This window comes from Megalobrama amblycephala, linkage group LG3, assembly GCF_018812025.1.
Source record: "Megalobrama amblycephala isolate DHTTF-2021 linkage group LG3, ASM1881202v1, whole genome shotgun sequence".
NCBI lineage: Eukaryota > Metazoa > Chordata > Actinopteri > Cypriniformes > Xenocyprididae > Megalobrama > Megalobrama amblycephala.
Genome location: NC_063046.1, coordinates 1,415,703 through 1,430,561, shown reverse-complemented (window position 1 = coordinate 1,430,561; position 14,859 = coordinate 1,415,703). Strand labels below are relative to the sequence as shown.

The following is a 14,859-nucleotide window of genomic DNA, read 5'->3' as shown; positions in this document are numbered from 1 at the left end:
GCTCGTTATGATTTAATAGCAGCATGTGATCTTTAGACGAATGACTGTGATGTAATTCTTTCGTGGTGATGTCATCACGCGCTCGGCTGACATCATCGGTGCAGGGCCCGTTTCTCTCAGTGGTGTCAGGTGACCGCGGTAAATGATCAGGTGTGTGTGATCTTCAGCTTGTTTCATGAGGATTGTATCATCTTCATGATTTTATGATGTTTAGGGGTCAGTGAAGCCGTACTGAGGATGACTGCTTCTACTTTCTCCTCTTCATCTTCTAATTTATATTTCTTGGCAAACACTGGATCCAAAGCAGAGTTCTTATCCAAAATAAGCTTATACGTGTTTTTAAATTGCTCTTTTATTGCATTTCAACTTATTTTGCATGAAAATAGGCGAGGAAGCTGACATGGCATTAAAACACCAACCAACCACTACTGCTTTTCTTCTTCTTCATCGTTTTCTTCCTCCTTCTTCTCTGCTGTATAGTTTTTTAATCTCCATCTCACACTGTTCATCCATTTTCACTAAACTAATATATGTAATTTGTCATTTCTGCTCCACTAACATCACCAGTTGGAAATGTGTTGAATAGAGAATAGGCTGAATTTTGAACAGCATATTACAGTAACACTTTAGTACAGGGAACACATATCAACTATTAACTATGACTTTTCCCTCAGTAAACTCCTAATTACTGCTTATTAATAGTTAGTAAGGTAGTTGTTAATTTTAGGATTAAAAGTGTAGAATAAGGTCATGCAGAATAAGGCATTAATATGTGCTTAATAAGTACTAATAAACAGCCAATATTCTAGTAATATGCATACTAGTTAAAAGACCCTAAAATAAAGTGTCAGTCAATCAGATTGTCCCGCCCCAAACTCACATGATTGGTTAAAGTTCACAGGTCAGGCAGCTCAAGGATATCAGTGTTGTGAAAGTGTGTTTCCATCCAAAACTTGTGTTCAAACTGGAATATAGCATAAGACATGTGCGAGGATTAGTTCACTTTAAATGTTTAAATGACTATAATTTACTCTCCTCCATGTCATCCAAGATGTTCATGTCTTTCTTTCTTCAGTTGAAAAGACATGAAGGTTTTTGAGGAAAACATTCCAGGATTTTTCTCCATATAGTGGACTTCACTGGGGTTCAACAGGTTGAAGGTCCAAATGTCAGTTTCAGTGCAGCTTCAAAGAGCTCTACATGATCCCAGACGAGGAATAAGAGTCTGATCTAGAGAAACCATCAGACATTTTCTAATAAAAAATAAACATTATATACATTTTAACCACAAATGCTCGTCTTACGCTGCTCTGTGATGCTCCACGCATGATGTAATCATGTTGGAAAGGTCACGCGTGATGTAGGAGGAAGTACCTCGGTAGGGCAGAAAACTGCGTCTCATTTTCTCCTCCAACTTTAAAATCGGCTGACATCGTTGTTTTACATTTTTTGTAAAGGGCGTTTGACCTTGTCTATGCACGCTTTTTTGTAAACACTGGATCAGTGACCTTTCCAACATGATTACGTCATGTGTGGAGCATCACAGAGCAGTGCAAGACAATTTCTTTTCCACTGAAGAAAGAAAGACATGAACATCTTGGATGACATGGAGGAGAGTAAATTATCAGGACATTAATTCTGAACTGAACTAATGCTTTACGCAGCGTTTATCATCTCATGTGTTCAAGAGAACAAAATCATCCTGGGAAACTGGTTCAAAATATCCATAATAAAATGTACGTTTCTTTAATCGGGCTCTTTTCTCCTCCATCATAAATGAGTCGGTCTCAAACGAAACGCAATAAACGCTGTCATGTGACCTTGCGTTCGGATGCTGGTGTTTGGGAACACAATCGTGTGAGACGCTTCTGGAGGAATTAAACCAAATCATTTCAGAACCACCAAACCAACATTTGAGATGCTGCGATGTGATTGGTCCGCTGGTTAGTGCAGTTATCCAATCACAGCCTCTGCTGAGGCAAAGTCACATGAGGGATTTATTCGGTAAATGTGTTTCCATCATAGTTTATGCGCAGGTCTGCTTATCAGAGTGTTTTGAATGTGATGTAAAAAATGGTGTTTGGAAACACAGCTAGTGTTTCTGGAATGAAACGAGCGCCGGTGAACATGTGATCGCCACACGCGGCCGCTGTAAACATCCCGGTTACGCTGGTTATGTTTCAGCGTTCTGGTGAAGTTTCTTGCCAGGAGTTTTGCAGTAATTAACCTCATTCAGCGGAGCTGCTCGGCGTCTCTCAGGTCAATATCACAACGAGACACTGATGAATCTGGTGTGCGCGAGAGGAACCGGAGCGCTGAACTGGAAGCGTCTCTAATGAGCTGCAGCAGGACCGAGGCGTTTGACCCGATGAAACTGCAGTTCAATGTGAAATTCATATCTGATATTGTCTTACACTCCTCTTTTTGTCATTCTCAGCGGGACGTCTTGCATTTTCAATGAACCTGTCTGCCATTTCATCTGTTCTCGCTCGTTTGCTTTGAACCGATCAATTCTGCAGTGAAAAATTCATGTGGTTTTCAGATGTGTGAGTGTGAAGCGTCGCACTAATACGCTCTCTCTCTCTCTCTCTCTCTCTCTCTCTCAGGAACAGAAGAGTACGCTGTGGAAGGTAAGTCAGCTGATTAAATGCTCTGGTGTGTTAAAGATGCTGTCTGATGTTCTGCAGTCGTGTCGGCCGCCGCGGCGAGGGCTTTCAGATTGGACTGCGGTTTTGGCGACTTCTGGGGGCTTTGATTTGCTGCTAAGAGAAACACATTTCTCCCAGATTTACTCTTCCTCCTTTATCTCACTTTCTTTTCTTCTTATGAGTTGCTTTGATTGGTAACGCTTTACCGTAAGCTCTCATTTGTTAACATTAGTTAGCTGACAGTGAGCGACTGCAGATGTTCATTAGCTGATGTTAACGAATGACCTCTTACTGTAAAGTGTCTCTGTTTTGACTCTTCAGTCAGGTGAGGTGCGGTCGAGGGGACAGGGCCATGTGATCTCTGGCTGTTGTTGGTTGGTGTGACGGCACAGATGCGAGCGTGATGTGGACGTTCGGCTGTGATCGTGTTCTCGCTGTAATGTGTTAAAGCAGGTGCAGGTGTGCGAGTTCAAAGGTTAAACCCTCCCAAAGGTGTCGCAGACAGACCGAACCGCGCTCGCATCCGTGGAGAGCCAGATGTATTTACCCATAATTCCCCTGCAGGCTGGATTTGTCTGTGTAATTGATGGCGCTGGAGTGTGTTTGGGATAAGGCGCAGGTATCTGGATGTTTTCCCTCTATCAGGACGCCGCTGATGGATTAGCCTTCTCTACCCAGCATGCCTCGGGAGGGACGTCACTATGGCAACCCCGAAGAGATGTGTGCATGTGCTGGATGGAGGAGAGCGAGAGGCGTTCGTGACGGAAACGTCTTCATTGCCAGTGGATTAAATGCATGTTTCCAGTGTTTTCCAGACAGTGATTTATAAAAATCTGATCATACCGACAGTTTGTTGTTCATGCAGCTTAAACACGACTCTATAGGCATGTGACGGATCAGATTTTCATATCATGATGATTGCATTGAATTATCTAAGCAATGTCCTCTTAATAATACTAATTAATAACAGTAATGTTGCAGGAAATACATACAGACATACTGCAGTGAGTCTTTCATCGGTTCTCGACTCGTTTGAGTCCAGGTACACCAAATTTCGAAAACTTCCCTGCTCAAATTTTTAATTTTGTTAATATTTTATTTTATTTTTCTGTAGAAAGACAAACATAAATAGTGATGAAAGCCAAAATATTAAACATCACAGATGAATATTTACTGAGTAATCCATTATTTTGTAGAGGAGTGTCAAAATGACCATTTTCACCTGAGATTTGGAGCAAATTAGAGGAGTGTAAAAATGACTTTATAAAGATGGCAGCATCATTATTTTATTTTCACACAGAGATTGGTAGATCTATTAGTCAAATCTGTTGACTTTATCAATCTGTGTTTCATTATATGCCAACAGAGACAGTTCAAAAATGGCTAAAAGCACTTTTTGAGTTTTTTGCCTCAAGTTTTCATGCCTGTAACTCAAGAAGTATTAAAAATATCTTAATATCCGTTTAGATTCTGGTTCTTAACAAACTTTCCTTCTGGTATCTTCATTTTAAAGGCTCTCGATGGTTGAATCCCAGAGATATTGAGATCTTAATGCGGCTTCATGAGTAAATTGGTCAATTGGACACATTTTCAGTGATTGAAAACCAAATGTGGGTCACTTCACACACTTTCTTCTTTTAAAGAGGAATATCTGAAGAACAAATAATGTTGAAACTAGAAATGCATCTTGTGTTTTTCTATCATCTCAATTCTATAGAACATTCCTGTCTGAGTGCCATAAATATTCCTTTTCCAAAGTTTGCATGTCTGAAACTCTAAAAGTATTCAAGATATCTTAATATCCTTCTAGATTTTCATTATTAATAAACTTTCCTTTAGAAACCTTCATTTTCAAGGCTCTATATAGTTCAGTCTCAAAGCAGCTCCATGATCAGATTGTTGAATTTTACCCATTTTCAGTGATTGAAAACCAAATGTGGTTCACTTTGCACACAGCTGATACTTGTTGTGTTTAAAGAGGAATATCTGAAGAATAATTAATGTTGAAACTAGAAATGTATCTTGTTTTCCTCTATCAAAAGAATCGCATAAATCATAACTCTCTGAGTCCAGAAAATCCACTGAAAATGGTTCAGTAAAGAGCATTAAGATCTCAATATCTCTGGGATTGAACCATCGAGGGCCTTTAAAATGAAGATACCAAAAGGAAAGTTTTTTTTAAGAACCAGAATCTAAAAGGATATTAAGATATTTTTAATACTTCTTGAGTTACAGGCATGAAAACTTTGAAGTTTAACCCTCAATGAGGCAAAAAACACAAGAAGCTTTTAGCCATGTTTGAACTGTCTCTGTTGGCATATAATGAAACACAGATTGATAAAGTCAACAGATTTGACTAATAGATCTACCAATCTCTGTGTGAAAATAAAATAATGATGCTGCCATCTTTATAAAGTCATTTTTACACTCCTCTAATTTGCTCCAAATCTCAGGTGAAAATGGTCATTTTGACACTCCTCTACAAAATAATGGATTACTCAGTAAATATTCATCTGTGATGTTTGATGTTTTGGCTTTCATCACTGTTTATGTTTGTCTTTCTACAGAAAAATATTAACAAAATCAAAAATTTAAGTCAGAGACGTCTAGTTGAGTTGACACAGAATGACCCTATATCAACATGCTATACTGTGACCACAACTGACCAGACTAAAATTAACTAAAAAATATCTCTATATTTTCTTCAACAAAAATGAGCAGGAAATACTGCAGACTGTTTTTATCAAGACTTTACAGCATTCAGGCTTGCAGTTTCCAGATGTCAAGAGTTTAAATCCCCTAATCAGAGCTTTGTTCTTAAAATGACATTTTCTGCCCGGTGTTTTATTTAATCTTCTCAATCTGGCAACCGTGTGCATGTGTTCTCCCTCTTCTCCGAGAAAACAGTGCTGATGATCTGAAAACACAGACTAACATCTGAACTGGAGTTTATTGAGATCTTCTGCTCATGAAAGTCACACAGTCAGTCTGTGTTCGACTGAATCTGCCATCGAACCTTCAGCGATGAGCTGTAATAAACACTAACATGATCTCCACTGTATTGTTTGACACAAGCTCTGTGTGACGATACAGTCTTTTTGCTGTTATTTTAATAGAAAATTGAAATAATTATTAGGAATTTCACTGTTTTAGAGAAACTTTTGAGTTTTACTAGTTTTCATAATGTACTGTAGGAAATCTGTTAATTTATATAATAATATAAATGAGGATGGTAATATAAAGCATCCATAATGAGTTGAATGAATCATTCAGATAAGAAGTTCCTCAAATGATCAGTAATCAAGATTACATCAGTTTAACCATTATACAAAGGGACTAAAATAGTTTTGACTAAAACTAGACTAAAATTCCAAGATTTTTAGTCACTAAAAAGAAAGAAAGAAAGAAAGCAGCAGCAGCAGCGCACACATCTGAGAGAGAGACTGAAGCATCTGCTGTAGTTTCAGAAGCTCGTTCAGCTCCAGGTGTTTCCTCCAGCTATGAATCTGGTTTTGCGTTCTGTTCTGATTGAAGCCGGTGACATTTGCTGGGTTTGTGCGGGTCGGACAGAAAACTAGAGGACGAACCTGGAGAGATGAAGGTTTTGATGTGGGAATGTCAGCGCTGGACGACGTGCTGTGGATCTGACCTGCACATGATCGAGGGAGAGATGCAGGAGTCTCCTCCAGAATAAGGCTGAGAATCAGTCAGTCGCTCGGATTAAAGCTTCTGCTGCATGAATACGTTTGCAAATATAAGCTTATGAGATGCTATAGACAGAGAGAGATGAGCCACGCTAGACTAACATGTTCAAATACTGAAACCTTTCCTCAAACACAGAGAACGGCATCATTACCATCAAAGCTCTGGTTACAGATCAGATCATGGTGATGCTCGTGAGTGTGCGTCCAGTGCTGCTGTGCTGTTTATCTTGACCAGAGCTACACTTCACTGGATCCTGAACTGGATTACACAGAGAACGTCTGGTTAATTCGCTTCAGGTCTTTATTTGAAAGAGCGTCATGTTTACAGCTGTGCCTTTGGCTGGTGCTTTTATCCAAAGTGATGAAACGATACACAGAGTTCGGCATTCAGTTTTCTGCTCACGTTTCGGTACAGTGTTGGTACGGCGGATTGAATACTGAATAATGTGTTTAACCGGCAGCGGTTCTTATTGTAAATGTGCTCATTTGCATATGATTGCAGTATGTTTATGATTTTCAGATTAAATTTAAAATATAAGAGAATTTGGAAAGCACTTCATGTGTAATGCATTATAAAGGTAATCATAATGTACATTATAATGCGTTATATCATTTCATAAATAATTGTAAGTTAAAATGCATTATATTTGCAGATTCCCTGTTACATCTGAAATTGGTTGTTTGTTGTGTGTTTTAATGCATTCATCTTTTTAAAGATGTGTTCAATGAACATAGAAGTATTATAATGCTTTATAACTGTGATTATTCATGAAATCATACAGTGCATTACAAGGCATAATTAATGCATTCAAATACGTTAAAGTTTTTAAGTACTGTTACAGAGAACATATCTGCGTATTGTATAAAAATAACTGAAATGAAGTGCATCATGATTATTGTAATAATTCAGATTTCTGTTTAAATATGGACTAAATTATTTAGAATTTCTAAAAAAAGAAACGTAAATGAAAGTGACCTTTTCAGATGCAAGCCTTAAAGAGACGGTTCACCTAATAATGACAGAAGATATTCTGAGAAATGTCCTTACAGTGAAAGTCAGTGTGGTCCAGTGTCGTTTAATTCCCAGCGACCTTCAAAATATCTTCTTTTATTGAAGTCGTTCAGATTTGGAACGACACAGGAACGTTAATGATGATCATTTTTGGGTGAACTATCCCATTTATTTCTAATCTTTTCTAATCTTCTTTTCAGTTCCAAATCTCAGATTTGTCTTATTTTATTTCCAGTTATCAAAAGCATGTTTTTCAGACAAACGTCTGTCCTGATTTTGTCATATAGTTGTGGATACGGCTAACCCGCCGGTTCACGAGCCTCTCGGTTTTCCTCCGCGGCCCGCCGGACTGAAGCCGGATGGTTGACTGTTGACCAACCTATAATTCGGCCCCGGCCACCGGCTCGTCTTGGATGCCCTATTTTCAGGGGTTGTGTCTAATTAGCGGCTCTGACCGGGTCCTCCGAAGGTGCGGTAGATTGATGAGATCGAGCGTCTCTCGGGCGCCCGGCGGGACCAGCCGTACGGAGCGGCTCTCGGCCTGACAGAGAAAAGCTCCGCAAATGGATGAGCCGGGAGCGCCGTGACCCCATTTCGCTCTCAAGCCCGTCACGAGTGTTTCCTAACTGAACACCGGCGAACGGAGCGAGATGTGAATCTGTAATGTTTGTTCTGGAATAACTGTGTGAGTTGGGAGAAGCTGTTTCTTCTGGTCACGGCTGATTTGATTGTTTGTTTGTCTGACTGTAGATCCAGACAGACTGTCCTTATCTGTCCGATCCCAGCTAATGATCCTTCCCTCTGGAACATTCGGGATTAAACTTCATGATGGTTGGAGACTCTTGGATGTTTCTCCTCTCTTGGCCGTGAAATGGAAGGCTGATGTCCTCTGTAGATATGAGATTAAAGTTTGAGTTATCACAGATTAGAGTGGATCAACTCAACCAGATTATGGATTAGTTCTGAATGTTCTCCAGAGCGGATGAGAATGAGTTTTTGTGGTTTTCTACTTTATGCTTCAGTGTGATTTACAGATGAAACTCTTCTTTAGAAACGAGAAGATATCAGTGTCTCGTGTTAGTCCGGCTTCTGAACGCCGATCGTAGATCCGCTTATATAAATGATTTATTCATGAATGTGTTTGTCATTTATGAACAGAATCTTCTGGTGTTTGATTAGATGTTTGGTGAAGGTGTTCAAAAAGGACCATGTGCCCTCTTCATTGCTGAAAATCACCGTGACCTCAAGATTAATTGTTTTTTTTATAGAATATTTCAGTGTTTAAGATAAATGATTTATCGCTGCACATCATCATCATTATTGTGTTAAATTCATGTTTCTCATAATCTTGAATCAGAATATCTTCCTCTTGCAGCATCTCTTCTCTTCTCTGATGATGAGGGCGGGGCAACCTGTCACTCACATGAGATCCACCAATAGCAAACCATCCAATCAATTCCCCACAGACAAAATCAAGCCCCGCCCTCCATTTGCTCTTGTTCCAGAAGCGTTTCACTCAGATATACGACACTATAGAGAAGGAAAGAGGAGCTCGGTGTGTGTTAATTCACAGTCATCACACACGCGGGTCTGAGTGTCTCCTTCAGGGTTAATCTGAGCGGTAAATGTCTAGAATTACTCTGACGAAACTCTTGAATCTGTCACATTCACACTTATTTTATGATGTTTTAAAGCGAGTCGTCCCTCGTGTAAATGTCACGCTCTCGCTGTAATTGCTCTGACCTTTCCGGCGCTCAGTGTGGGCAAACATGTCATGTGACGACCCGCAGGAGGAAACGACACGTCTTCATCCGTGATGTACTGGCCCGAGTGACACGCTGCATGCGTGTTTTGTGTAACGAGCGATTCTGACTTGCGCTCTTTTAAGCGTTTAAGGTGTTTAATTGAGAGTAAATGTTGAGGAAAGTGCAGCTGAGACTGACCGCCACACGAGTCTGTCGTTCACTAGTAGAAATGATTGAAATCTCGCCCTCTTCTGTCCGAGGCTGTTGTAGAAATAAACACACACACACACACGTATATTTGAGTATTTGAACACTCATGTCACACTTTAAACATGAGTATCAAACCGAGTGTCGTCTGTGCTGGAATGTGATTTAATTAAAAAGTGTTCTTCTAATATATTTCTTTAAAATAAATGCCACTTGTTTCAATATTTTGTTATATAATGCACAGACACTGATTCACGGTACATGCATTCATCCCGCAAATTTTCACGACGTGTCTTATAGTTCGGTATGCATGTGTACAGGACGAATACAGCGAATTCAACCACAAATAATCGGAATAAGCTCTGTGTTTTGTTACTTTCGATAAGAAACAAAGTGTCTTCTTTCAAATTCTGTCCATTTTATCATGAAATTCAAACAATAAATGGCGTTTTGACTCTTTTTGATGTGGCGTGACAGACGCTGTGTAGACGCCTCAGTTCAAGCGTCAGTGCGGAGCGAGTGAACACGATCATCTCTTCCTCTTTAATACTAGTTACAGAATAAACATGAACATCTGAAGAATGTTGAAAGATACAGTACAACTTACTGAAACATATAATCGCTCAATCAGTGTTTCAACCGCAGAAAGACGTCAATAAAACGGCTTGTAAACAATATCTCGTGTAGCATTACATCTACCTCAGGTGAGTCATTCAGTGTCCACAGCATGTTCGTTCACTAGAGAAATCAGCTCTTTCATTAAATATATGAACTGTATTATCTTATAGATTCATTATATTCTATCTATGAAGCAATGGGTGTAATGTTGGTTGTCAAACTTCATCTGTGGTATATGCATATATCAGAGATATAAATGTAGACATTACTATATTGTTTTTTAATTTCTGCAGTGACCTCAGTCATAAGCGGCAGATGTTTCAGCATCAGCAGGTGAAACACTTGATCTGAATCCAGTTTCATACTGTCTGAGACACACACACACACACACACACACACACACACACACACACACACACACACACACACACACACCATCTGGACTCTGCATGACTGTGTTTAGTGTTGTTTTTCCTGGTTGTCAAGTGTTGCGTTGTCAGGCCGTGGTTTCCATGGCAACGCTGCGGCCGGTGACCTGCGTGTCTTGTGATAAACTGCAGAACTTTCATAAACGAGCACTAAAGAGCCGCATCCGTCTGTCGCTCTGATCACATGCATATTCATTATAATAATGATCAGAGAGCTGCTGGCTGTTCTGCATATTAATGAGCTGTGTGTAAACACACGCTGACAGATATTTGACACATCAAAACACACGAGTCGTGATTCTGTAACTGATGAATAATTCTGAGAATGTGATGTTGTCTAACAAACACACACAACACCAGTGATATGTGTGACACTGAGCTGGTGTGATATAGTGAATATAGTCACATCTGATGGGGTTTGTAGTGACTTTATTTATCATATACCTCTTATATCTTATTTCCTCAGTCAGACAGCTGTGGGATTATACAAACGTTAAAGGATTAATTCACTTTTGAATGAAAATTAGCCCAAGCTTTACTCTCCCTCAAGACATCCTAGGTGTATATGACTCTCTTCTTTCTGATGAACACAATCGGAGAAATATTAATAATATCCTAACAGCTAGATATTTTTCTTTATAACTTGTTAAATCTGGATATTTTTTTACACAAACGCTTCGCTTCAGAAGGTCTTTATTAACTCTCTCGGGTCGGCGGTCACGCCGGTGTGATCACCGCGTTTTTTTTCTTACCAGTGTAAAAGAGACTCAAAATACTCTGTCAATGTTGCACATACAATTAAGAGTTATACACCATTTTAATCTGTGGAATATCTTCTTTTATTTGTGTACACTCAGAGTAAAAACAAAATGTTGTGCTTTTTGTAAAATAAAGAAAACTAACATGATGCGTGATCTCTCGTCTCCCTCTGCACGAAGTCCAATCTGATAGTTCTCAGAAAATGAACTGTAACTTATGAATACTAATGACAAAAAAAATGACACTTACGTCTAAAAAAACGTTAAGATGTCAGGTTTTAAATCGTACAAGTCAAATTGAAAACAAACCTTCTGTGTTTATGTAATCTGTATGAAAAGAGAGCCATGTCAGAAGTCCTTGATTCAGCTCATTATCCGCTAATGCGGCCACGCCCACGGAGGGAGCGCTATTTAGACGCAAATTCAGTCAATACAAACATACATCGTCTCAATCGTGTATTTATTGTCTTGAAAAGTGTTTTGAATAGCCATTGTTAGCGATCTCTGGCCTCTGTTAGTTCAGTTATTTCCTGGATTGCCTATTCTTCTTTAGCATTGGCATTTGTGAACTAAAAGTGCACAGAGCGCCCTCCGGCTGCAAGTATGAATTGTAAACACAGTATCCAGCGCTCATAGTGATAACAATAAATATTGAATAAATATTACTCCTCTGTATAGAAAATTGACATAAACATGAGAATCCATCAATATTTCTCCAAATGTGCATGCTTTTAAGCTAAAAGCCTATATGAAATGCCATAGAGGTAACATAATTGTTCAGACACTTTGTATCATAGAAATGCATTATATTTTAATAATAGAATACCATTATTTTAAATTGTAATAATATTTCACAGTATTGCTGTTTTTTCTGTATGTTTGATTTACATTATGATGAGCTGAGGCATCATCAACAGGGTTTTTCACAGCCTTATGCAGGTCATTAGAGCTCTTTATGCGATTATTTTGTCTTCTCAGGTGAGAATCACCCATTATTCATGATTATTCACGCCTCCACGCATACTGTGTTTCTTGACCAAAGATGTTTTAGAAAATTTAAATCTCTCTATTGTTTTATATGAAGGAGTAGGAATGATAATTTTTACATAATTTTGAAGCAAAAACTCTAGTCTACAACCTCCAATACCCTAAAGTATTGTAAACACAGATTTACTATACTTTTTTTGGCCTTATTTCAGTGACTTAAGTTTTTTGTTTTTTCAATAACCACGCATAAACGTTATTCCTTCAAAATACAAACATGTACATACATGTTCCTCACATATTATTGTAGCCTAGTTTGTGCTGAATACAGTGTAATGACACTTTTGTCATTTATATGTTTATGAACAACTGAAAAAAGCACAAATGTCAGGGCATATCAAAACTTCTCCAAGCCCCAAATCAACCTCAGACCCCTGAGGGTTAACCCCCGGAGCCGTGTGGAGCACGTTTATGATGGAGGCACTTTCTTCAGCTCATACTCGTTTGGTAATGCACACTGCCATTATAAAGCTCTGATGTGTCAGGATATTTATATATTATATTTGTGTTCATCAGAAAGAAGAAAGTCATACACACCTAGGAGTGCTTGAGGGTGAGTAACGCTTGGGGAAATTTTCATTTGAAAGTGAACTACTCCTTTAAGAACAAAACATGAACTCATGATTCAGTGAATCACTCATTAGTGCGTCCTTCATTAGTAGTGCGTGTGTAACTAGGGTAATAGTTGCTTTCTATGGATGCTCTATCTGTCCGTTTCATTCTCACAGATCATGATGAGGTTTGAGAGACTGCTCAGCTTATTTATAAAGCATGTCATGTGATGATGATTGGTTTTTATACTGAAACTTTATTGACTTTTACACTGAAAGTTTTGTCAGGTTTAGTTCACTTCTGAGTGCCAATTTGTCCCAAAAATATGTTTTTGTAGGTAGACACACACACACACACACACACACACACACACACACACACACACACACACACACACACACACACACAGAGGAACAAACGGATAAATCAGTGGATCTGCTCTTGGCTTTAATTAAAGGCTGGTTTTGGTCCCTCTGGTGTCTGTTGAGAATCGCATGGAATACTAACACACTGCACACTACACACTGCATACTACACACTACACTCTATATACTGCACGCTACGCATTAAACACTACATACTGCAGACTGCACACACTACACACTACATACTGCACACTACACACTATATACTGCAGACTACACACTGCACACTACATACCGCACACTACACATTAAACACTACATACTGCAGACTACATACTACACACTACACTCTACATACTGCACGCTACATACTACATACTGCACACACTACATACTACACACTACATACTGCATGCTACACACTACATACTGCACACTACACACTATATACTGCAGGCTACACACTGCACACTACATACCGCACACTACACATTAAACACTACATACTGCAGACTACATACTACACACTACACTCTACACACTGCATACTGCACACACTACATACTACACACTACATACTGCATGCTACACACTGCATACTATGCACTACATACTGCACACACTACACACTACATACTGCACACTACACACTATATACTGCAGGCTACACACTGCACACTACACTCTACATACTGCACGCTACACACTACATACTGCATACTGCACACACTACATACTACATACTACACATTAAACACTACATACTGCAGACTACATACTACACACTACACTCTACATACTGCATACTGCACACACTACATACTACATACTGCATGCTACACACTACATACTACGCACTACATACTGCACACTACATACTGCACACTATATACTGCATGCTACACACTACATACCACACACTACACACTACACTCTACATACTGCACGCTACACACTACATACTGCATACTGCACACACTACATACTACATACTGCATGCTACACACTACATACCACACACTACACACTACACTCTACATACTGCACGCTACACACTACATACTGCATACTGCACACACTACATACTACATACTGCATGCTACACACTACATACTACGCACTACATACTGCACACTACATACTGCACACTATATACTGCATGCTACACACTACATACTACACACTACATACTGCACACTACAGTGTTTGTAGTGTTTTCCAGGATGTCTGATTTGCTGTATCTGTGTGTCTTGACTGACAGTGAGAAGACGTTTGTTGAGCCAAACCTCAGTGCGTCAGTAACACACACCTGTGTAAGCAAATAATGCATTCAGAGCGCACAATGAGAAAATCCATCTGTGGATTAACACAATGTCACCAATCTAAACGCTGTCGTTTAGTGTCTGGACAGATTAAAGGATGAATGTGTGTGTCCCTGCTCAGAAAGATTCAGAGAGACAGCAGGTCGTTCAGTGGCGCAGCTCTCCTGAAAATGACAGTCAAGCACACGCTGCGGTTCCACCTGTGTCCAGCACACACACACTCACACACACACACACACACACATACACGTGCACATGCATATACACACCACACTCATTCTTCATTTAATATTGGACTAATATTTAAGCAAGGCATTGATTGATCCGTTTGTAATCACAGAGCTGATAAGAGTTCAGCTCCGTTCAGAATTATTTGCCTTTAATTTCTAGACTGAACTAAATTTGTATTGAAATAGTAAACATGATGCAGTTGCAATTTGAATTTCTGTATAAGAA

At 39.2% G+C, this 14,859-nt stretch overlaps 1 protein-coding gene across 6 annotated transcripts in view; it reads left to right on the top strand.

Annotated features, from left to right (window-relative positions):
- Positions 1–14,859, top strand: part of nrxn2b (neurexin 2b) — a 360,890-nt gene that overhangs the window by 64,327 nt on the left and 281,704 nt on the right. For all 6 annotated transcript variants that reach the window (XM_048183464.1, XM_048183463.1, XM_048183465.1 and 3 more), the window contains exon 3: positions 2,607–2,630. In XM_048183464.1, coding sequence (XP_048039421.1) covers positions 2,607–2,630 — 24 coding nt within the window. The remainder of the gene's footprint in view (positions 1–2,606; positions 2,631–14,859) is intronic.